Source organism: Colossoma macropomum, unplaced genomic scaffold (assembly GCF_904425465.1).
Source record: "Colossoma macropomum unplaced genomic scaffold, Colossoma_macropomum, whole genome shotgun sequence".
NCBI classification, from domain to species: Eukaryota; Metazoa; Chordata; class Actinopteri; order Characiformes; family Serrasalmidae; genus Colossoma; species Colossoma macropomum.
In genome coordinates, this window is record NW_023494796.1 from 34304920 (window position 1) to 34330258 (window position 25339).

A 25339-nucleotide genomic window follows, 5' to 3' on the forward strand; every position below is an offset into this window, starting at 1 on the left:
CAACATCAGCGCCATAGTCAGATTCATCCCATACTGGATTGAGCGTGTCGGGTGTCGCTGCACTCACGGCTCTTTCAGTGCGATTTCGGAGATCATCCAGTGTTGTGGAACCAACGACAAACACTCCGAGCTGTTGGAGCTTCACTGCCCACGAAAATCGCGCTGCACAGTTATGACTGATTCACTCTTATTGAAGTGGAGAACGCAGAACGCTTTCTGCTCAGGGGTCGCATCACCTCGCAGACTGAAGGGAGCCGTCTTCCACTGACAGTCAGAAACTCTATGACCCCTTTTAGAATTTTTCCCCGATTTTCTCTCCAATTTAGTCGTCTGCAATTCCACCCACTAGTTAGGACTCCCCCAATCACAGGATACTATCAACGCTAGGAGGCTGAAGCACAGGCTTCCTCTGAGACCTGTGAAGCCAGCATCCAGCAACCAGCAACAGCTGAACGCGCTTGGAGGAAAGCGCCATCCGCCAGATCTGTTACGTCAGCTAACAGATGCCTGCACTGACTAGCATCATGGTGGGTGATGGGGGAGACAGGGGGGCCATCCTACCCACCCACAGAGCGAGGCCAATTGTGCTCTCTTGGACTGATGATAGGGCCAACACGGTTGCGCCATTCGGGAGCCCCCGACCCCCCTCTTTCAATTGGATTGTGATTGGTTCACCTCACGGTTGGAAAAAATATGGTGCTTTGAAATCGGATGAATCTTTTTGAAACACCCTGTACTTTATTATATTTTATGTTGGACACTGTTTTATAAAAGCAATAATCCATGAATATCTGCAAAAAAATGTAACATCTATACAGTGGTCCAAATAAGCCGAACTTTGAACTTTAAACTGCCCTGTTTGGTGCGAACACTTTCTGTAGTTCAGTCCGTTTTGACAGGTGTGAACTCTCAACCTGTATTTGGGGGCACACCAAGCTAATAAATGGTGGTCCGGAGGGTCTCGGACTGCTTCTAAAGTACCCCGGTTCAGTTCGCTACTAGTGGGAACGCATTTTTGTGAGGGTCTGCACCAAATGAGGCGCTCTAAGGTAAACTACACTATATCTGTGTTACTGTATTTGCAAAAAATCACTTTGATATGATGTATAATATCTAACAATAACGTTTTAGAAAAATGTTAAGCTTAGTTAATTATCTTTTCTTAACTTTGCTGCACAGTTGATGAACCAGTGAGAATAAAAAGACTACATTCTGACATCTGTGTTTACAGCATTATGTAGAGGTTAATATTAATGCATTAGCTCATCTGAAGGTCGAGCTTTCATCACTAAAACTTCTCCTTATAAAAAGCTACCACTCTAACATCACTGACGAGATGGTTTGCTGAATCCTTTTTTTTTTGCTTTAAATTGTCCTACATTCATATCTTGTCAGTACTCAAACAGGTCTGACTGTACTGAACATCTTGTAAAGGTAGCCTGAGCTAAAAGTTTGACAGGCATAAGAGCCACACATGAGAGGGGACCTTCATAGAACTCTGCCAACAGTCAATTACCAAGTGGCATTTGTTCAATATGTTGTTCTATATCTTCATTCAATGGCTTTCTGACTATTCAGTTGCCGTTAGTAACATGCATGTGGAGTGTAATATAGGCCGCCGGTCACCAGCCCAGATTTTGGAACAAGTAAGCCAAGTGGCTCATGGAAGTATCAGAATTTCATACTGAATTACCTGGAAATTTTCCAATACTCTCTAGTATTGGAGTTATTTGGGCTGTCCCATAAAATGAACCTGCCCTATCTAAAGGGGAATTCCACTCATTTTTACTATTTTTTATAATAATAAATAAATAGTTAAGATGTAAACAAAGTCAGAGCTGTTCACAGTGGTGGTGATAGGAACCAGACGTTCACCTCTAAAAGCTCCCTCACAGAAAGTTATTGTACACTTTGATGAATAAAGGTACTAAACTGTCGTTGGGTCAGTTCCTCTCTCATCACTGGGGCGGTTCCCTCAAGGGTCCATCTCAGTACCTTTAGTCAGGGAACATAACTGAACCATAATCCACTGAAATGATATGTTCTAAGCTGTACTGACTCCACACACCCCGTCTCGTCTCCAGGCTTTTATTTTACTGTTCTGTTTAAAACATTCGGTTATGAAAAGGTACAAATACGAACTTTTCACCTGGAAAAACTTATTTAAAGTTCACAATCAGACCTTAAAACCACTGTTGGAGCTTTGAGGGAACATTTACACTGTTTGTACCTTGATGAACAGAAATGTACCTGAACAGAACCTTTATTTCTAACAGTGTATGAATATGAATATGCTGCCTGTTGTCCGAGACATTGCCCCTCACTAGTTTTGCTGTATGATTTTTTGAAAACGTATTCATGGCGGAAAGGTACTTGGAGGGTGCTAGGTGAGTGAGGCAAAGAAAACTTATTATTTCAGATTTTCCACTATTTTCCATCATCAACATTCCATATAAACTCAGAAGACTCGTGTAGGTTCACTGGTGGTTCTGGACAGTAAATAAAATGTCTATATTTGTATTGTAGTCATGGCGACCCCTGGTTCCTATCACCACCACTGTAAAGAAGTCGGGAAGCACCATTTTACAACAAAATAGTCTTAGCAGCTCTGCATACATCCTGGTACATGTTTACTTTCCCCTTTAATGCCCAGCCTTTACAGACAGACACTGTGAGTTAATAAGGTATTTGAAGTAAAACCTTGACAGGCGCTAACGGAAGTGAGAGAACCCATTTCTGTAACCCGTTTCTATCTCCGTTAGGGTACTGACCAGCACCATACATCTACTCTACATACATTTCTAATTCCAGTAACGAGAAAAATGTCATGCTTTTCCACTCAAAGCACAACTACATCAACAGGAATAAAGGTTCTGTGCAGGTACAAAGGTACAACAGTGGTTTTAAGGTCTGATTGTGAACCTTAAATAAGTGTTTCCAGGTGAAAAGTTCGTATTTGTACCTTTTCATAACCGAATGTTTTAAACAGAACAGTAAAATAAAAGCCTGGAGACGAGACGGGGTGTGTGGAGTCAGTACAGCTTAGAACATATCATTCAGTGGATTATGGTTCAGTTATGTTCCCTGACTAAAGGTACTGAGATGGAGCCTTGAGGGTTCCACCCCAGTGGCAAGAGGAGAACCGCCCCAGTGACAGGTCAGCCCCTTTATTTCTGAGAGTTTATCCAGCAGATTCAAGATTCAAGTTAGAACCAGCACGTCTTCTCAGATAAACCAGTAAACGACACTTCCTGACGTGGGCACTTCAAGCTTGTGTTAAAACAGTAAGTTGAATTAATTACTGAAAAATGAACCTTTCTTCACCCAAGTTCTAACAGACATGTTAAAAAATACCCTTCTCTGCCACAAACTTATTTCCAAACAAACCAGTCACGCTTCTCAGCTGAGGAGCCTTCTAACAGAGCGTTACTTCTGCTCTAGTTAACTCAGAGAAAAAGATTCTAGCACAGCTTTCGCTAAGACCAAAACAACAAGAAATTGAGGAACCAGAAAGGGACAGTCAGCCCTTGTATTAAGAGCTTTCTTAATAGATCTGCTTACAAAAAATAAAGGCTGGCCTTCAGATCGGCTCTATTCTAACAGAAACCCAAAATATTATTTTATCTGAAAAGCTTTTGCTGCAGAATAATGACATTTACATACAACATAACATTTAATCTGCCAATGAAATGTCCGGACAACAGCTTTGTGTATGAAGTGTAAGAGTAGTGTTTGTTTATTTGTTAGCTATGTAGCTAACTGTAAAGTTTGTGGCATGTATGAGTGTTTTTTGCTTAAAGAACATATATAGTCATATATACATATATAATCGACTCTATATGTAATTCTCTGTAACGGTAGATGTTCATTAACTAAAGCCAGCGTTGGCCGCAGTAAACATAGCTAGCAGGTTATAAATCAGCCAATCAGGCCACTTGAGGCTTGTACTATTATATTATTATAGTATAATATGAATAACAAAATGTCTCTGAACTGCAAAGCCTTTAAACTGAAGCCTCAAGAAGCCATGAAGAAATGAAACACTTCCATCTTCCAGCCATCCACCAAACCTTGTTGTCTCCTAGTGCTGCATGAACCATAAACCACACTGCCATCCCCACAAGGAGCGTGTAAAGATCCCGTGAGGGGCTGGAGACTCCTACGGCTTACAGTGTGGATCCTGGCAGGCCTATGGGAGGCAACGAGCACGGCTTATGTAATCGCGAGTGCCGGTGTGCGTAGGGCTGTGCAGCTTACATAATGCCGAGTGCAGCTCCATAAAGAAACCGTAACCCATGGAGTGGAAGGGCTGCATATGGGCTGGTCTTGCCTTGGGAAGAAATTCTGGTGACTGATGTGGAATTGTGTAGAATTGAGGTGTCATCGCTGTTCCCATAGATCTACATACCTAGACACCGCATTGTCTGTTGTTCTCTATCTGAGGCGATATGTTGGTGAGGTCAAGATCTGCTTGTGAACAGATTCACTCGTATTGAGAGACGAAGAGTCTCAGGATTAAATCAGCCACAACTTCCTTATGACTCAACCGATTTTCACCCAATCTGTTTAGTTATAATCCTCAGACACAGATTAATCCAGGCTGCTCGGATCTGCTCTCAGTAGCTTTTATTACTGTAATAACTGATCGTGATAATTAGCCGTCCGGACCAGCAGGAAAGTATTCAGTCTGCACCTGACGATAAAAACCGAGTTTAGCGCGACAAAAACACTCTGACACATCAGCAAATCATCAATGTGTGAATCACTTCTAATCTTAATACACATAAAAATAAAATAATCCCCCAAAACACAGCAAGAAGGACGGAGCTGAATGGCTTCCTATTCGCCAGCTTCTTGATCGAGTTTTCCCGTTCCACCTTACACGGTGCAGCTGTGACTTTCTGGTCACTTTCTGCACTATTTCAGGTGGAACCTAAAACTCAAACAAGAATTGTGTAAGGTCCGTGTAAAATGGTTCTAACGTTAATCTATTATGAATATCTACACGGATTAAAGAATGATATAACTTACCGAGCTAAAAAGCTTTAACCATCACTGTAAATAAATAACTACTACATCAAGTTAGGATCGCCTGAATAGACTATTAAATGAAATAAGCTTAATATAAAACCAGAGGAAAAACCATCACATCAACAGGTTCTCTGTGCTTCACCAACCACACGATCATATCCACATAAACATCACATAAACAATCAACACCACACAGACATGAGTGTGGATCACTGCGTTCCCTCCGTTATATAATCCTGTCCCTCTTTCTGAGTGTGATATTCCTGAAATAGTGTAATTTTGGACAGTATCTTTCTTAAACTGCCGCTCTGTAATGGTTCTGAATGCAGTCCCGCAGCGATGTTGACCACCCCGAAATGGCGGCGCCGTTGACGTGCCTGGCTGGACCCAACGCAGCATCTAGGTATGTATTTCTATGGCTGTCCCATAGACTGTTGTTGGGGTAGCAAAGTCAGAGCGCACATTATGTTGCAGTGCACGCTGGGGACTGTAGTGTAGCACACTTTGAAACAGGCTAATCTTAATAGGAAATTAACTTTTGCGGGCTGGATAGGACTGTGTCCCGCGGGCCTTGTGTTTGACACATGAGCTATATGGAAATATATATGGCACTGACTGCACATACTGAAAATTCAAATCTCAGTGCCACAAATAATGTCATAAAGGGTTTCTCTCACTCCGCCCCCTAGTAACCACCTGGGATACCACAGCAATGGCCTAGCAACACCTTAGTAACCTCCTGGGATACCATAGCAAAAACCAAAAATAACAACTAAATCGTTAATTGTGGTTATTACAAACAGTTCCCACTGTCACTTGAGCAGGTGGGAAATGAACAAGGGCTAGAACCATAAATTCAGGTGGTTTTGTTTGGGTCCGTTGTTGTTTTTGAACAGCAAAAACTGAGTTTAGTGTGGGAAACATAATCTCACTCACACCAGCCGATCCGTCAATGTGTGAATCACTTCTAATCTTAATACACATAAAAATAAAATAAAGCCCCAAAACACAGTGAGAAGGACGGAGCTGAAAATGGCTTCCTATTCGCCAGCTTCTTGTTCCAGTTTTCCTGTTCTCTGACCCTGTTTCCAGGCCATGGATGGGGATGATGGGAACTTTTTTTTGCTCTAAAAAGTCTCAGGGTCAGGGCTAGCTGCTCTAAGGTGACAGCCAGTCACTTGAGCTGCTTTTCACTGCAGCAGAATCACACTGCAGCGCGACGGAGCTCCAAAACACGGCGGCGTTTATGAGCAGTTTAATGCACTGAAAATAAACTTAAGATAACATAAAGAGAAGTGGGGGAGCTGTGAGGTGGATAAAGCAGAGAGCAAAAAAGGTAGTTTTCCTAACTGACATTTTACATTCTCTCTCTCTCTCCCCGTGTCTTTCTCTTTCTCTCTCTCTCTCTCTCGACACCTTTGCACTACTTAAAGGCACATGGTCCTCATTTCTCCAAAAGGCATTTGACATTTCAGCCTTAAATACAACAACAGACGCAGACTTTTGTCTCTCGATCGCCTTTCAGATCAGTCAGAGTTTACCAAACGTTAGATTTTTTGGCCTGACGCGGAGTGTAATCTAGTAGTGTAAACTTGTCAGCGACTCCGTCTGAAAGGACTCCTCCAATTCTCCAAAGCCAGTGAAAACTGAGAGCACACAAGAAGAAAATACAGCAAGTAAACAAAGAAAAATGACAATAAGACACTTGTGTGTGGAGTGACCCTTTTTAATGAACAGAGCTTAAGGCACAACCAAGTTTAGGTACATCTAAAACTCTAAAAAACGACCACAATGATCACACCTTTACATCTATGACCCTCATTTATAACGATTACCTGTTGAATCTTTACTGTAACAGCAGCGAAAACAGCAGCAGCTCCTCTGCATTTGTGTATGTGCATCTCCTCGTAACGCGAGAACATGTGCTCCCCCAAGTTTGCTTCAACTTAAAAACTGAGCAGTGCACGCCCCCCAATATTTCAGTCATCTGAAATGTGCAGAAACCTGTTAGATAGTGTGAGTTACAATCTCTAAGGACGTTAAAAGCCGTGCAGTAAACCCAAGGCTTAAGACGAGCTGCTTCTACCTCCGACTGGATGCGTTATCCACCTGGAAGTTCAGCCAAAGTTCATGTGTACAAACACTGATTTAATCTGCAGGACCTTGATCTAGATTTGAAAGTGAAAACCCACCTATGCCAAGTTAGCACGAAGGTTTTCTAGCCAGGCATGAAGACTGACTCTCTGGCATGTGTGTGCATGAGTCAGAGCGAGAAAAGTAAGGCATTGCTGGACTTACTTGTGGGTTGAAGAAGACTGGCCTCTATTCTGTGAGGGGTCCTTGGAGGTACTTTCATACTGCCACGTACCTGATAAAACCTGTCAAACCAAACAGAGACCATTACTAAAACAGTCAATATAACAACAGAACAGTAACCTGAAAATTAGTCTCTGCAACAGATCCACTCATTAGCAGTGATTTATTCAAGAAACACTGCAATTCTGACACAATTACTAATTATATAATGCACATATAAAGCTAAGGCTGGGTGGTACAGCACTAATAAGGTGCACCACAGTATTTAAAAATTATGATGAGAATTTAAAATTATGATGCATCGAAGATTTATTCCACACCTGTACAGATAAATAAACACATTTTACCCATTTATACTTTAGAGCAGAGGTGTTTAATTAAAATTCAGTAATGTCCAGTTATAGAAAATGTCCTCAAGCAAAGGTCCGGAACATCATAACGTCTAACTTGCATCGTGACTCAAGGCCAATTACTGTTTACTGAAATAGCCTAGTAGGTATATCAACATCTTATACAGTCAACAACTGAATATCAAATCAAATAAAGCACAATTCAGTGATATTTCAAAACCCTTTAACTGTCAGTTTTCTCCTTTTAGATTACGACGTGAAATAACCTCCCTCTGACTCACTTTCTCCTCCGACTGCTGTTTCTCGCCTCGTCCCTCCCCTGTGTGCGCATCACTCACTCGAGTCTCAGCGCTCATCATAATGCACAGATCTGATTGGCTGAGTAGCATCACGTGTGATATTTACAAAGCATGCGACTGGTCTGTGAGTCTCCCGGGCAGCTAAAGCAGCACCGTAAAGGCTAGAAAAGTTACGCTGATTAAAATAGGACCACCTCATCAAAATTAAAAAAATTATCCATAGTTTATCGGTTATAGGTCCAGTTCCACATAGGAGAACGTCTGGGTCCGGACTCACGCTGCAGCCCGCCTATTAGTGACCTCTGCTTCAGAGGGTCAATGATGGGCTGTGTGGGAGCTCACAGGTATATGGCGCTGACAAAAAATAGGGGAAAAAACATCAGAGCCAGGTAAAAACTCAGAAGCAATTCTTCCACACATGGCTCAGACGTTTGCAGCCCAGTTTGAGCTGCTTGAGCTGGATGATTCCCATCCAGTTGCTCCCCATCTCCCTAACTACTGGCAGTCAGTATATGATTCCATAGAAGAAATCTTGGAATGAAAATGAGTGAAAGACCCCTTATTAGCCATTCTGGGACGGGAGCCAGACATTGCAGCAAGAAATAAACAGCGGCATTAGCTACTGATATTAATGGTAGCAGCAGACAAACACAAAAAAAAACAACAAACAACAGCCATCACAAGGAACTGGTTTAGAAAAAAGCCCCCAGCCCGCCCAACAGGAATGGTGGTCGATAATTAGGGAGATTTATGCAATGGGAAAAAAAAAAAATCACATTTCTTTTGAGATTAAAATGGAGGATTTTTACAAAAGAAAACGACTGGAAAGGTGTTCAGTAGTTACTGTCATAACTTATTTAAACATCTCTTTTTTTGTATTATTATCTTTTTTTTTACTATTATTATTCTTTAATCATTGCTTTTTATTCTTCAACGTGAAACTTTTTATTTTGCAATTCTTGTAAATGTATACTTGAAATAAAAATGTAAAAAGTTGAAGGAAAAAAAAGTTCCAGTTGCTGCACTATCAAAATGTTCTTTATATAGAACCATCACCACAGAATCCTTCGCAGGATTAAATGGTTCTTTGTATCGTGAAAGGATTTTTCAATTGGATGGAAAATGTGCAAGACCGTGCTACAGGTGGTTCTATATAGAACCCTTTTATCTATTTATTTATTTATTTTGCGCCCAAAAAGTTTTCTTCTATTGTTAAAAGCTTGACATCGTAACAATAAAAGAACCCATCTGGTGCTATATAGAACCATTTTCAAAAAGGGTCCATCTACAGCGAATTTGCCATCAATCTAAAGGTCCTGTCGCCTTGCCAACTAACTCAGCCAGTTAGCTTTAATTAGCCAGAATACAACAGGTTCAGTGCTGAGCAGAGCTGTTAGCAGACTGAGTGGTCAAAAGATGTAAAGGCATGTAGAAAATTAAAAATACTTTCATGTTTTGGTTAGTATAGTGAAATGTGTAACACCTCTACCCTCCCTGCTGCAGAGTGGGATTCGATCCCTGCCTGGCCAAGCACCCTACAGTGTGCCGATCAGAGTCCTTGGGCAAGACTCCCAACACTACCCTCATCTACCTCTGTAATATTCATATGGTAAGTCGCTCTGGATAAGAGGGTCAGCCAAATGCCGTAAACGCACCAAAGAAGGGGAATACCACCCAACCCTAACGCCAGCCACCACAAATCTCTCTACAGTATACAGACATCAGGAAAGAACATCTGGAAACAAAGGCTTGGGGTCATAACATGGGACCAATCAACTCACTGGCTCTTTTACAGAAGCCTAACAGGAGGCAAACTAATTGCTCAGGTCAGCGGACATAAAAGCATATAGGCCAGCACTGAACCGCTCATGAATGAGTAATCAGCACTTTCACATCACTACATTTAACCGCCTGCTCGGTTCTCTTCCCCACATCCGGAAGCTCTGCTTAATGGCAGACTCTGTCCGAAACTTACAGTTTGTTTCATTTTCTACAAAGGTTATCAGAGCTCAAAGCTAAACCCTCCTATCGTGTTCCAGGGCAAGAATGAACCTTCAAAGTCTCCAAAATATCATTACACTTGAATTTTTCATAAAACTTGACTTTCTGAACAGTGATGACATGAACGTGTAAAAATGAAAATGACCAATTTAATGTTTAATAAATTCTCTACAATTCCTGGGTATGAAAACACTGTTCAGGGTCAGATTTGACCCTGTACTTCTGAATGAACATCGAGAACGCAGCAGACTGGAGACACACAGTGCAAGTTTATTAAAATTGGTAAGGTTTCACACACATACACACATCTGTCTTGCTGTACATGTGAGGACTTCCATAGGTTTCTATTGTTTTTTTGCGGAACTGTAGTCAAACAACAGTAACCTAGACCACAGATCTAACCCTAACCTTCATCAGTTTGCGTTGAAGTCCCTGTAGTTACTGAATAATAACCCTAAGTATGTAATAAGCCTGAGATTTTAAGATGAAGGTTTTGCTGCTCTTTTAGATTTTCCAAAAATAAAAAATAAATAAATGTAATTTGTGGTCAAAACAGCACATGCTCAAGTGAGGACCAGCAAAATGTCCTCATTTCAACAAAAATATCATGTTGTCCTATCATTGGGCTTCATTCATCAATGTCTTCCTAAGATGTGTTCTTGAGAAAGGTCCGAAGAAGAAGTCTCCGTCAGATTCATGACGTGTTCTTACAGCGCAGAACTGTTCTCACCTTTGCGCTCTTGAGTGTGTGTAGATTCTGTTCTTACCTAAGAACAAACCCCAACAACAAAAAAATAATATTCATAATGTGATGTCATCAACACAAACTAAATATCTGTGACATATGTATGTGATAGAAAGAGATAACCCAGTTCAATATCCGGCTTCTACATCCAAAACAGCAGTTTAAACCTTTGAAATGCTCCAAAATGTGTGTTTTGTAATGAAAACTACTGTCATACTTGAATGTAAATAAGGTATTTTACTGCTCATTATCAAAATAGAGTAACTAAGCTGGGTGAGCAGTTGGCCAGCAGGGTCAAATGAAGTAGTAGAGTAGAATACTTTCACAAAAGATGGTTCTTCAAGGGTTCTTTAGCAAAGACAATGGTTCTATATACAACCACATATATTCTATCTACAACCATAAACACTCAAAGAACCATTTGCATGCTTAAATGGTTGTGTATAAGGTGAAATCGCTTTTTAGATTGATAGAGAATGGGTTACACATAGTTCTACATAGAACACTTTTGAAAATGGTTCTATATAGCACCACAAACGGTTCTGTTGTTGCGGTGATGTCAAGCTTGTAACAGTAGAAGAACCCTTTTTGGTGCTAAATACAACCATATACAACACATTCTCTATCAATCTAATTGGCATTTTCACCACATAGACAACCATTTAAGCATGCAAAGGGTTCTTTGAGTGTTTATAATTCTATATAGAACCACTGTCTTTACTAAAAAGCCTTTGAAGAACCATACGTATGTTCTAGGACTGTTTTGAGGTGATTTAGCCATACAGGGTCAAACATCATTCAGTAAAACACACAAACATAACAGGAGAGTTAAACAGCCACTGCAGTCGTGGGTCTGAGTCAGGAGAACCGCTGGGACTGCTGAAGCACTCAGACACGTCGCATTCCTCCACGCTCTGCCCTTCCTCTGCACTGGAGCTTAGTAGAATAAACCGGAAAATCCATGTTGCATCAGGCAGAAGCCTATTCCACTCGGCCTCTTAACTCCCTCCATGTGCTGCCCACAGAAGAGAAGCTCAGAGGACAGAAACAGGGCGCACCTTCTGAGGAATATCGTATAATCAGAAGTATGCCGGGAGAGGGAATGATCAGAACACAATGCTTAAGCCGGAAGATGGGCTGCAGAGCAGGAAGAACGCGCACCAAGCTGGGACCTCTGAGGGAAGAACGGAGGCCATATCTCGCTTCCTGGCCAACAGCTGAGCAAACCTCGGTGTCATGGCGAAAGTGTCGGCTGCGTGGAATGTCATCTCGGGGCTGTGAACTGCAGCGTTAACAGCTGTGAGCAGGTCACTGCTGAATGCTGCTGTTTATTCTGTTCTTTTTCTCCTTCCAAATGCAGGGCTCAAACAATCACCTGATGCCCCCAAGTAGTGGTCTGCCCTCCTGAGGATTCCCTCGGAACCAACAAGACTTGCCACAATATCTTGTGGTGCGGGACTAATTTTTAGTTTGCGCTTGGGAGTGGGAGAGAAACCAGCCCACTGCAGGCAGGAGCGGGACAAAGCATGCATGAAGAGAAATCCCACAAATGAATGAAGAGAAGCCCAAATAAAGTATAACTAGAGCAACATGGCCAAAAATGTTATCGCGATAAAAATTCAAATAGTTTCGATATCGATACATACCGCAATAAATGCCAGATCATTATATCTTTCAAGTTTGAAGGCTGATTTTTGCTCCTGGGTGATTAATTGCTGTTTTAAACTATCCTTCATGGTCGGAACACGACAAACACTCGCCAAACAAACTCGCACAAATCTGTCAGGGGACAGTGGGAGAAAGTGTCTGGTGAGCTGTTTTTACCAGCTGAAATAGCATGGCCGCAGTTTTTGTAATAGTCATAATTTAAGAAAGAAAACAAGATTATAGCTGTGAGCAAAAGAGTTCAAAAAGTTTGTGGTTTGTTTTTATTTCACCTTGTTGTACCACATGGATTATTATAACCACATTTATTAATAGGCCACATTACATACAAAAAGTGTCCTCCATGGCTCTCATACGAGTCACTGAAATGGCCGTTTTTGTCCGTAAAAGCCTTGGTCTGTTTTGAGGCTTGCTGCAAAGCAAACCGAGCATAACTTAATTAAAGGACTCAATCTAAACTAATTCATAAAGGCGAACAAGACTCACTGGTCACACAGCGTATGATCTTTGACTAGATACTTTAATTGTCCTGTCTAACAAACGATCATGAGTCCACAGATATAGATTTTCTTCAGAGATGCACAGAGACTGCCTCATAAATAAGGAATCAGTTCAGTGGGTTTCTCTGACGCACAGAAGAAGTGAAGATCATCAAAACTATCATGTTCTGTGTTCTAACATGTAAGCACAACTTCATCTTGAGCAATCCAACTATGCAAGCATCCTTTGAGAAGGGTGTAGCAACTTCCGATGAACAAAAAGAAAAAAAGACTCTGAAAGCGAGCCTCACAGATGTAAAGAGAGCGCAGAGCACAGTTAAAGGAGACGTGGTGAACAAAACTGCATTTTCCCTTCACATATACACTCACTGTCTACTCTATCAGCTCCACTGACCGTATAGTTTCACTCTGTAGTTCTACAGTTACAGACTGTAGTCCATCTGTTTCTCTGGATACTTTGTCACCCAGTTCTTCAGTGGTCAGGACCCCCATGGACCCTCACAGAGCAGGTACCATTTGGGTGGTGGATCATTCTCAGCACTGCAGTAACACTGACGTGGTGGTAGTATGTTAGTGTGTTGTGCTGGTATGAGTGGATCAGACACAGCAGTGCTGCTGGAGTTTTTAAACACCTCAGTGTCACTGCTGGACTGAGAATAGTCCACCAACCAAAAATATCCAGCCAACAGCGTCCTGTGGACAGCGTCCTGTGACCACTGATGAAGGACTAGAGGATGACCAACACAAACTGTGCAGCAGCAGATGAGCTATCGTCTCTGACTTTACATCTACAAGGTGGACTGACAAGGTAGAAGTGTCTAATAGAGTGGACAGTGAGTGGACACAGTGTTTAAAAACTCCAGCAGCACTGCTGTGTCTGATCCACTCAGACCAGCGCAACAAACACTAACACACCACCACTTGGTCACTTGGGTCCATCTGGATTTTGGCCATAAGCTGTTCATAATTTTTTACCCTGGGGATTCATAAACATCACTAAACTTTCCAAACTATCGACAGCAGAGGTGTCAAACTGGGTTCCTTCTGGGTCGCAGCTCTGCAGAGCTTTGCTATTTCCCTCTTCTAACACTCAACTCACAAAAGCCTGGCTAACAAGCTGATGAGCTGAATCAGGTGTGTTTAATGAGGCAGAATGCTGAACTCTGCAGTGCTAAGGTCCGACACGTGATCTTTGGGGCGTTACTGTAGTGTCATTACAATTAGCTCTACATTCCAGAGAAACATGCGCACATGTTTAACTCACGTGAATAAGCAATATCGTTAAGACATGTCTGAGCCCAGCAGTAATTAAACACAGATCAACTCATGATTAGCCCGAGTGTGTGTGTGACAGGCACGGCTTGTTTCATAATCAGTCACAGCCTCCACTACAGACACCTGCCTGTTTTATTACAATGAAAACCAAATAAAAGTATCACTGTTGTCAGAACAAAACCTTGTATCTCCAAAATAGTAACTTTACAGGAGAAGGAAAAAACATACTCTACTTACAATGTAAGTCAATGGAACCAGACGTCTTTCCAAGCCATTTTGGGCCGTTTCTTTTGGTGCATTCATCATGAAATTTACACACATTGTAAAGATCAACAGGTATTTTCAAATTATGTCAGAAACTCAAAAATTACAAAAATGGAAATTTTGTTCTGACAGCAGCGATACGACATTTTCTAGAGCGCTGTTAACAGCAAGGGAGAGGAAAGTGGGTGGGGGGCAGACTTACCCTCTCTGGAAGAGATCCACGTTGTAGAACTTGTGGAGCTCTACAGAGAACTCCACAGTGGCCTGGACCTCACTCATACTGGCTTCAGTGGTGGAGCAAGGCCAGCTTCAGATCATCTGCAGCATAACTGTGGAGGAACACGTACAGGAAATAAGTACATCCAGCACCAGGCAAGAGCAAAAAAGTCTCTAAATAATAATAATAATAATAATAATAATAATAATAATAATTATTATTATTATTATTATTATATCTTTATTTATGAAGCACTTTTCATAGCGGTGACAGCTCAAAGTGCTTTACAGACAGGAGAGATAAAGCTTAACAGAAATAGAAAAAGCTCTAAGTATTAATTAGAATTAAAGACAATGACACTAATTAAAAATATAAAGTGGACTTTTAGTTAAACGCTGTGTTTTCAGGTGTTTATTAAAAGTGAGCTCTGAGCTTGATTGTCTAATAAAAGGTGAACTGAGCTCCACAGTTCAGATCTGGCGTATCAAACTGGTGACCTTCTTGGTCAAAGTGCTGTGGAGATCAGTGTTTATCATCTAATGCTCTGAATTCAGGTCATGAAGGCCTTGATAATCAGCTGATGAGCTGAATCAGGTGTGTTTAACGAGGCAGTGAGCTGAAGTCTGCAGTGTTTCAGCCCACGAAGACCGGAGCCTGACACACAGTTTAGAAGCAGAATAACTGAAAGAGTCTCTCCACGTTTTCTGTGTTTTACTGAAGGTGTTCAGAAGGTCAGAATCTGCAGATCTGAGATCATAAACAGACGTTCAGGAGCTTTAAGGTCATTTAGAGCTTTAAAACCAGCAGCAGAGCTTTAAACTCTCTCTAAAAAGATCCAGGCGGTCAGTGCAGTGTGCAAACAGGGTGATATGAGCTCTCTGTGTTTATAGGATAGTTCAGTGCACAGTTTACTTCCAACCCTAATCTATTACACCTGATATAATCAGTGAGCACAGGAGCATTTCAGCCAATGTTCCAACCAATATTTTATTTTATAGCAGGGACATTGCTTTAATACTAAAGCAATAAGCTACGAGAGGCTGTGAGTTACTGCGATTTTATTAAGAGAAGGGTGTCCTCAGGCACGACGCAAAGCTGAGCGCCTTATATTCCCTTCCCTGTGATTAAATCACAGTAACGCTCTGCCTTACTGATTATAAAATGGTGGCCAAAATAAAATATTTTCTAAATAAAGGTGCATTTTATCATATTTCAAGTTATTATTTAGAGAAATCTACATAAACAAGTATTCACCAAGAAACGTAGTTCCTTTAGAGTATGGTATCGTTGCCAAGCAACCACTGACCACTGAGAAGAACATTCAGTCGGCCATCGCTGTAGATAATGAACTTTGTCGTATAACAACGAACATATGATATCACAGCTCTGTTTATTGCAAACCCTTCGCTTTATAAGAACCTCTTGGTCATTAAATCACCACCGTGAGTCTTATTTAGCACCAATCCAGCGGCGCCCTCTTCTCACCCTGGGGCTGGATCTCACACAGCTCCCTGCTCCCTACATAGTGCACTATGTAGGAGTTTAAATACTGGATCCTGCAGCCCAACAGAGCAAAATACAGCTAGGAAATAGTGATTTGGGATTCAGACTCATTCACACGGGATAAATGATGCACTATTCTGAATTTCTGAACTTTCATATCTAGCACACTATTTAAGGAGTACAGAGCCGTTTGGGATTCAGTCTGGGTTTGACGCAACTTCTGACTAAAACACGAACATTTAAGGTGTGTGAGACACTCAAGTGACATTTTTAGACTTTTATACTGCTGTTTTACAGTTAATCATATTGTAAGTGCTTTAATTCAAGCCTGTGATATTAATGATGGAGCTGTTTAGGCTGTTGGCTCTTTTAGCCTGTTAGCTAGCTGACCAGCCTGGTTCCGGTTAAGAACATAAGCTGTCAGCCCCTCAGTTTAAACATCAGTACACTCGGTGGACCATGCCAGCAGCATAAGACTCAAAGATTCATCCATTAACAGCAGAAGGGCTTTTTCATGCTGTGGTGCAGTGATACAGAGTTCAGTTGTTGTGAGGTGGCCAGAGGTGTGGGTATATCATGGATTTTACAATGGTTTCGAACGCAGCTCAGACAATCAGATTTTAAGACCGGCACTATCCATTTTATAACATGCCATTTTGTCTGTGTGTCAAAATATGTTGATACGTATTGTATATACTGAAAAGTTGAGTATCGTGATATAGTATTTTTTCCATATCGCCCACTCGTATCCGCTTTCATGATACACTAATGGCTGAAATATCAGGAAATCAATCAAACAGGCATACAGTCATCCAGTTGCTGGTCAAATGGTTGTCATTAATAGGTTGAATCTAAAACAAAACGCGGCATTTTGCTTCTAAAACACTTTTAGGGATGGACTGGGGGCAGTCGTGGGCTGGAGGTTAGGGAACCAGCCTTGTGCCCAGAAGGTTGCCAGTTTGATCCCCTCAGCTTACAGTATGTGACTGAAGTGCCCATGAGCAAGGCACCTAACCCCCACCTGCTCCCTGGGCGCCATGGATAGGGCTGCCCACCGCTCACAGTGTGCTCACTGCCCCCTAGTGTGTGTGTGTGTGTGTGTGTTCACTAGTGTGTATGTGGTGTTTCACTGCACGGATGGGTTAAATGCGGAGGTCTAATTCCGATGTGTTCAGACACAGTTGGCTAAAAAGGTTCAATTCATTCATTCCTTCACCAAGGGTTCAGAGACCTTTAACCAATGGAACTGCACTGAACTCCAACATTTCACATACAAATAAACTGGCTTGTTAATTTAGGTTCTCCTGAACGTTTGAAATGTTCAAACATGTTCCCACGCTGTCCTTGGCCTACCAAAACTGATATTTTATGCTTAATCACCAGCTATACTCAAAGACATGTCACTGCAGTTGGAACAAAACCTTGTATCTTAATTTTTGACATAATTTGAATATACCTGTTGGCCTTTACATTGTATATAAATTTCATGATGAATGGACCAAAAGAAACGGCCCAAAATGACTTGGAGAAAATTCTGGTTCCACTGACTTACATTAAAAGTAAAGTAGGTTTTTTCCTTCTCCTGTAAAGTTACCATTTTGGAGATACAAGGTTTTGTTCTGACAGCGTATTTAAGTAATCTTAACTCTAAAGCCTTGGTCACCAGCCTCCTCCTGCATGTTCCACATCCAACCCAAATTAAACACACCAGACTCAGCTAATCAAGTACTTCTGAAGGCAGTAATGAGATGGATCAGGTGGGGTTGATTAGGGCTGGAGACACTGTACTAAAGAAAGCACAAAGTGAGTAAGAAGATCTACTGGCTGAATTTTATTCGTCCATTATCGAGTGTTCATAAGTCATCTGTCACTGTTTGGAAATGCAGATGTTCAAACTTGTAATAAATTGGAAGGTATTGTTGGTAACGCTTCAAAGATAATCCATCAGTTCGTTCTGTTTATACTCAGCGCAAAATTTATGGAGTTAATTTTGGGCCAAAAGTTTCAAATAAAATTATAAAATCAAAAAGCAAAATGTTAAATATAAAAATGTCCAAAATATCAAATCTAACTTAGTTTTTTAAAAAAGATTTCTATTCATTTTCAATCATTCTGATATAAATTTAGTCATTTTGCCAGTTGTTCTTTAATTTCTTTCTATTTGCTGATTTGCAGAGACACTTTTTGCTCCTGAAAAGTTTAGTAACCTCACCGCGGTACGAAAAAATCTGCTCTTAAAGCTGGCGGTCTTAGTTTTCAAAGTTCTGTAGCTCGTCACAGAAGAAAGTTGTTGGAAAATATGTTTGACTGGAGGAGAGGAATCTGTAATTACTCTATTTGCTTAATTAAGAGCTTATTTTGTGCCAAAAGTCAGAGTCAAATTTGTTGCAAATACAAATAATGATTTTTTTTATTTTTTAAAGATTTCTACTCAGATTTTGCTTTCAGTTTTTTCTATTTGCTGATACATTTTTTGCTTCTGAAATTTTTCTTTTGCTTCTGACTTTTAGGGCATTTTTTATTTATCACTCAAATGCTGTTACGCTAATAATCAATCAGCCACATGCAACAAGAAATCACAGCCACTGATTGTGATCCAGATTTATTCAGTGTTTCAGAATGTGAGCAGTAGAACAAACACACCCTACAGAACATTTCCAGGCCCAGAAACCAAATTCCTGAATTCCTTGACCAGGATTTTCATGACTGTACACGCCGTCCTGACCATGGCTTACGTTTAGTATTGGACACCGATCCTATGGTGACTCACCACTAAAGAGGAAAAAAACAACTTAGTCTAGACATGGATTTGATCTGGATCTGGGAAACTGGCCCTGGAAAATTTACCCTAAATGGTGTTATCCCAGGAAAACTGATGGAGAATGTGTTGTGTACAGTTCTATAGGGCACCAAAAAGGTATCTGCTACTGTTACAATGTCAAGCTTGTATTAACAGAGGTATTTAGAACCCTGTACAACACACACATTCACCATCAATCTGAAGAACCCATTAAGCATGCGAATGGTTCTTTGAGTGTTCCTGGTTCTATATGGAACATTGTCTATACTTATACTGCTTTATCTGACACCTGATCTGCAGTATCATCAGAAAACTTCATATATACATTCCTAATATTAAAAATATTTCAAAAATATTTTCAAAAGTTCTGCATAATTAAGTGGTTAAGACATAAACAAAGCCATTCAGAGTGGTTCTTCGTTCTAGAGAAACTTACAGAGTCAGAATTGTTCACAGTGGTGGTGATAGGAACCAGACGTCCACCTCTAAAAGCTCCCTCACAGAAAGTTACTACATAAAAGGGGTTATGAATTCATTGCCTGATGACTGAGACACTGTTTTATGATAGTTTTGAGAAGATTTCGACTTCCATTAAATCTCATATAAACTCAGAAGACTCGTATAGGTTCACTGGCGGTTTTGGATAGTAAATAAACTGTCTATATTTGTGTTGTAATCATGGCAACCCCTGGTTTCCATCACCACCATGCAGAATTTTTTAAAAAACAGTGGAATTCCCCTTCAAGTGTCCATCTAGAAAGAGTTGTATTGTTGCTTAGCCTGATCAGAAATGTTGTGTCTGTATACAGCTTTTTGATCAGGCCTACAGTTTTCATACAAGCATCAGTAAATAACAAATTTTTGTCCATAGCAATAAATGGGGAGCAAAAGTTTGCACACCCAACTTATGTTATGTTGATACAAGTCCATTAGACTTACAATACCTATTAAGAACCATAGCAACCACCTGGTACAGCGCAGCATCCAACAGCCTAGCAACCACTTAGAATACCACAGCATCCAACACCCTAGCAACCACCTGAGATACCACAGCATCCAACACCCTAGCAACCACCTGAGATACCACAACATCCAACACCCTAGCAACCACCTGAGATACCACAGCATTCAACACCCTAGCAACCACCTGGTATACCACAGCATCCAATACCCTGCCAAACACCTGGGAACCCACAGCATCCAACACCCTGGCAACCACCCGGTATACCACAGCTTCCAACAGCCTAACAACCACCTGAGATACCACAGCATCCAACACCCTAGCAAACACCTGGTATACCACAGCATCCAACACCCTAGGAGCCACCTGGTATACCACAGCATCCAACACCCTAGGAGCCACCTGGTATACCACAGCATCCAACACCCTGCCAAACACCTGAGATACCACAGCATCCAACACCCTAGCAACCACCTGAGATACCACAGCATCCAACACCCTAGGAACCACCTGAGATACCACAGCATCCAATACCCTGCCAAACACCTGGGAACCCACAGCATCCAACACCCTAGCAACCACCCGGTATACCACAGCTTCCAACAGCCTAGCAACCACCTGGTATACTACAGCATCCAACACCCTGCCAAACACCTGGTATACCACAGCATCCAACACCCTAGCAACCACCTGGGATACCATAGCAATCACTTAATATATAACATCTTTGAAACCACCTAAAACACCATAGTAACCATTTGGCAACACCCTAGCAACTGCTTAAGCTGTGCCATCACTTTGCCTTTTTTTTCAAAAAACACTTTGCAGTTGTTATAATTATAGTCTTTTTTATATGTGGCACTATACGTTCTACTTTGTCGGTTCCAACTTATGAAATCTCAGAAAAACTAAATATCATGATGCATATTGTGTATTACGAAAATGAGTACAGGGCAACTCAGAGCAACATGTTTTATTTTCTCCTCACTTTCAATTTTAACCAAAAAATCCTACATAGCGCAGCTTTAAAGTTACCTGGCTAAGCAAGGTGTCTTCTTGAGACAGGCCCCAGACGCACCACTAACACAGACAAACCTCTATTTCTTTGGTTACTGCACTCTAAACATGACAGTGATGTTTCCAAGGACAATAGGATACACGGAACTTTAACAACGGGTCCGCTTTTAGGATCTTCCAGCAGGATCTGCAAGAATATCTGGTTACAATACAGCTCAGAGCTCAAAACCACCTTTGTGACAAACTCGAATTACACTTGTGCACCTGCTAAAAGCTGAAAAGTCAGTGGAAAATGCTTACTCCTCCACTGCGGCAGGTCACTGAGAGGAGGGGGCAGGGTGGTGTGGAGGGAGCAAACACAGGGGTCCCCTAAATCACCCCCTCTTTGATCCAAATACAAGAGGAGCGGCAATTCGATTCCAACTGAGAGGTACGCAAACTTAGCTGCAGTCCTGTGCTGTAAATAACACGCCTTTCCTAATTGGCTGGCAGACTGGCCAAACATAGAAGGAGACGCACAATGAGAAAGGAAAAGCAATGAATCACTTTTCCAAAATAGCTCAGAAACACAATATCCGAGCCTGGTTTACAGTACGAGGTTATGCAGTTATAAATCGCCCAGAAGCAGCTCTGCTCCGTCCGAAAAAGGTGCTGTGCAGGTACATCTTTCATTCTTTAAGGTATAAACAATTTAAATGGACCCTCAAAGGTACAACAATGGCTTCAAGGTACAACTATGTACCTAAAATAAGCTGTTCAGAGAGGACAGGTATGTGGCTCATTGGCATTTTGTGTGTCTATTATTTTTCCCAAAAGAATAATTTAATAAATACGACATATTAAATTATTAAACAAAACCTCTTTCATGTGAAACTATTTTCAGTGCATCCATATAAAATTCATTTTAGTTTCTTTTTGCCTCCAAATGTCTAAAAATGTCAGATGGTGCAACCATCCAAGCATATATGCTGGTTAGGTAACCTATCAAAAAACGTAATTTAGTGATAAAATTCTGTAAATAGAATAAAACATTTTGGCATGATTTTGTGTTTGAAAGCTTTGAAATAAAAACCATGTAGCAAAATAAGGGTCAACTTACTTAAAAACCTTTATCTGCAAGTTTTCACTTCCTTACAAGTCAGGCAGCACAACCAAAAACAAAGGACTTTTATTTTGACATGCTTTTACTAAAAGGGGCCACTGTACTGCATCATTAGGATGAGGAAGTGATGTGTGTGATGTTTGAGTCGTGGTTAGAACGGTTCCGTTTACCATGTCAGGTGGTCTGACCTCAGGAGAACCATGAAAATGTGGAATTATTATAATGTTTATTTATTTAATAAAATGTAAGTATAAACTCAAGCTCAATGACGGGTGTCTAAGTAGATGCCTGTTCAATTCGAAATTAGTCTGAAAAGTCAGGTGGCGCAACTAGTCAGTCAGATGGAGCAACCAGACCAGCACAGCTTAATAACTAAAACAGGCAATTAAAAGCTTTGATAACACTCACTTTAATTAGAGTTGGAAAATCCACACATAAAAATGCAAATTAAGCAGATGCAGATATAAGAAGGCACATCATGTCCTGTTCAATTTGATTTTTAAAAATTGCATTTGTGAAAACCTTATATTTGTAACTTTTCACAACTTAACATTTTAAAACAGAACAATGAAATAAAAAGCCTAGAGACGAGACGAGATTTGTGAAGTCACTAAAAATTAAAACGTATAGTTCCAATGGAACATGGTACAATTATGTTGTAAAGGTACTGAAGATGTTCCTTTGAGGGTTCCTCCCCAGTGATAAGGTTTACATTTAGTAACACAATCTCTGATCAGTCAACGAGTCACTAACACAGCCTCTGACTAGTGAACGAGTCAGGAACACAACCTCTGATTGGTCAACGGGTCAGGAATGCCGCCTCTGATTGGTGGACAAGCCAGGAGTGCCAACTCCGATTGATCAATAAGCGAGGAACACAGCCTCTGATTGGCTGACAGGCTCAACCCAAGGCATCACTGGATTGCCATAATAACAACAACTCTAATCCTACACAGATTATGGATTTATTTCACAAGGACTCCAAAAAGAGGCAGTTCAAGGCTGGATTACAGAGCTTCTGAGAGGGATACGATCTCACTCGAGCCCCACTGGAACCTAGCCTTCCGGGAAAAAAATTAAAGTAAGTGTGCAGCACGCAGCATTCCCAAGATGTTTATTCTTTTATGTACGACACCCTTTGATATTGTGTACGAAACTGTCGACCCAAAAGGGCTCAACACTGCCAAACAACGACTCTGATTATTGGAGCGAACAGAAGACGGGCCTTTTCCTTTCCTGAGTCTCCTAAACCCCTGACTGTGGTCGTCTTGTATTACCTGATAACAGCTCCAGCCCACGAGCTACTGGACAACGAGTGACTCAGGCTTATTTGCATAAAGGGCGCTGGCGTAGCATCCGCAACTATGAGTCGAGAGAACTTATCAAAATTCCTATTTGTGCTTGAATAAAAACACTCGCAAACACAACAACAGCCGGATCGTTTAACTGACACTCAGCGTAAGTGGTGCGTATGGCCACTAGAGAAGATAAGCAGCTCCATAATGACAAAGCGTTCACTTTCCCCACGCTAACATAATGGAACCAACCACAGAGCAAACAATCCGACCCGACCACAACGGGATCTGCCTCGGAAATCACAGATGGGGCTGTGATTAATGCACTGAGCCTGGCGAGCCTTCGCACAACACAGAGGAGAAGACGGTGTCAGGAGCGCGGAGGGATGATCTGATAACTACAGTAACATTCCCTTTTTCAGAGGACTACAGAACGCGCAGATAACGTTCTCCCCATTTCTCAACCTTGCCTTACGCTCATGTTCTTCAGCGCCCTCCCTCCTGCCTACGAGCCGAGCCTAAGCTTCAAGGGGTGACTCTTGAGCAACACAGTGGACAAGCCCTCGGGTGCTGCTTTTTCTTTCCTGTAGTCATAAGAGCGTGGGCACTCCCACAGAGTCTAAATGAGTCAAAAACAATCCACAGAAGACACGCAGGAGCACATTTCAGCATTAAAACAATCATACTTACCCATCTTCACTCCTTCTGCTACTGTGTCCTCCACTCGCACTCGAGAAAACCATCGTCAGCTGCTGAGATCGTAGCTATGCACTCATTCCTAAAACACAGGGAGAAGGGAAAAAATAAGATGACCGTGTGATACAGATGGTTAATATTTACATTATGTCTATTTTTAATCTAAATGTAAAGTGGTTGGCCTGTTAGTTTTGCTTCTTAGCTTGTCAGGTATCACTTTCTGGCCAGCAAACAAGTAAAAACAAGCCGAATAATATTAGTTTCACACCTAGTTAGATAACTGAGCTACAACATATAACATACACCGATCAGGCATAACATAACATTAAAACTCCAGCAGCACTGCTTTGTCTGATCCACTCGAACGAGCACAACACACACTAACACACCACCACGTCAGTGTTACTGCAGTGCTGAGAATGACCCACCACCCAAATAGTACCTGCTCTGTGAGGGTCCATGGGGGTCCTAACCACTGAAGAACAGGGTAAAAGGGGGCTAACAAAGTATCAGAGAAACAGATGGACTACAGTCTGTAACTGTAGAACTACAAAGTGCACCTATATAGTAAGTGGAGCTGATAAAATGGACAATGAGCGTAGAAACAAGGAGGTGGTCATAATGTTATGCCTGATCGGTGTAGTAAGATATAGCTGGACAATATGCCAATATTTGTTAATATCATGATAAATTACATCACAGTATTAGGCTATTCTGAGTGTGTTGTGAATATGGTCAGTCTTGTTTGATTAAAAAGACCCTCGTTAGTCCTGGGTAACTGGATTTAGTGCAGCACAGTGAGTGAAACAACTGGATGAATAATTTTGATGCCATTTTTCGATGTGGCGCTACTTTGTCTGCTTCAACTCATCACATGACAGAAAAAATTAATTTTGTGATGCGTCCTGTGTTGTGAAAATGTGAAAAAAGTATTATGGGATATTACATTTTTGCCTCGTTGCCCCGAAAACAAGGTTTCGTTAACATTCGCTGACATTTTCTATCTACGAATTCCAGCTGGCAAGAAAGGAAAACATATTTTGTCAAAAGTGTTTAACCACTTAAAAAAAGGTTCTTCAAGGGTTCTTTAGAACCACGAGTTCTATTCTTGGGGAAAATGGTTCTTCAGATTGACAGTGAATGTTTTCTATATGGTTCTACATAGAACATTTTTGAGAATGGGTCTATAAAGCACCAAAATACTTCTCTTGTATACAAGCTTGACATTGTCAGAATAGCAGAACCCTTTATAGCACCACTTTTATAAAGGTTCTATACAGTACCATTTGTATACTTAAATGG

General features: G+C 41.2%; 1 protein-coding gene across 1 annotated transcript in view; it reads right to left on the reverse strand.

The window, feature by feature from the left end:
- The window catches only part of fam135a (family with sequence similarity 135 member A), a 63090-nt gene that overhangs the window by 36003 nt on the left and 1748 nt on the right, over positions 1–25339 (reverse strand). The window contains exons 3-5 of the mRNA XM_036583380.1: positions 24032–24119; positions 14649–14775; positions 7330–7409 (exon numbers count right to left, since the gene is read on the reverse strand). Of these exons, the coding sequence (XP_036439273.1) occupies positions 7330–7409; positions 14649–14725 (157 nt within the window). The 5' untranslated portion in view covers positions 14726–14775; positions 24032–24119. The remainder of the gene's footprint in view (positions 1–7329; positions 7410–14648; positions 14776–24031; positions 24120–25339) is intronic.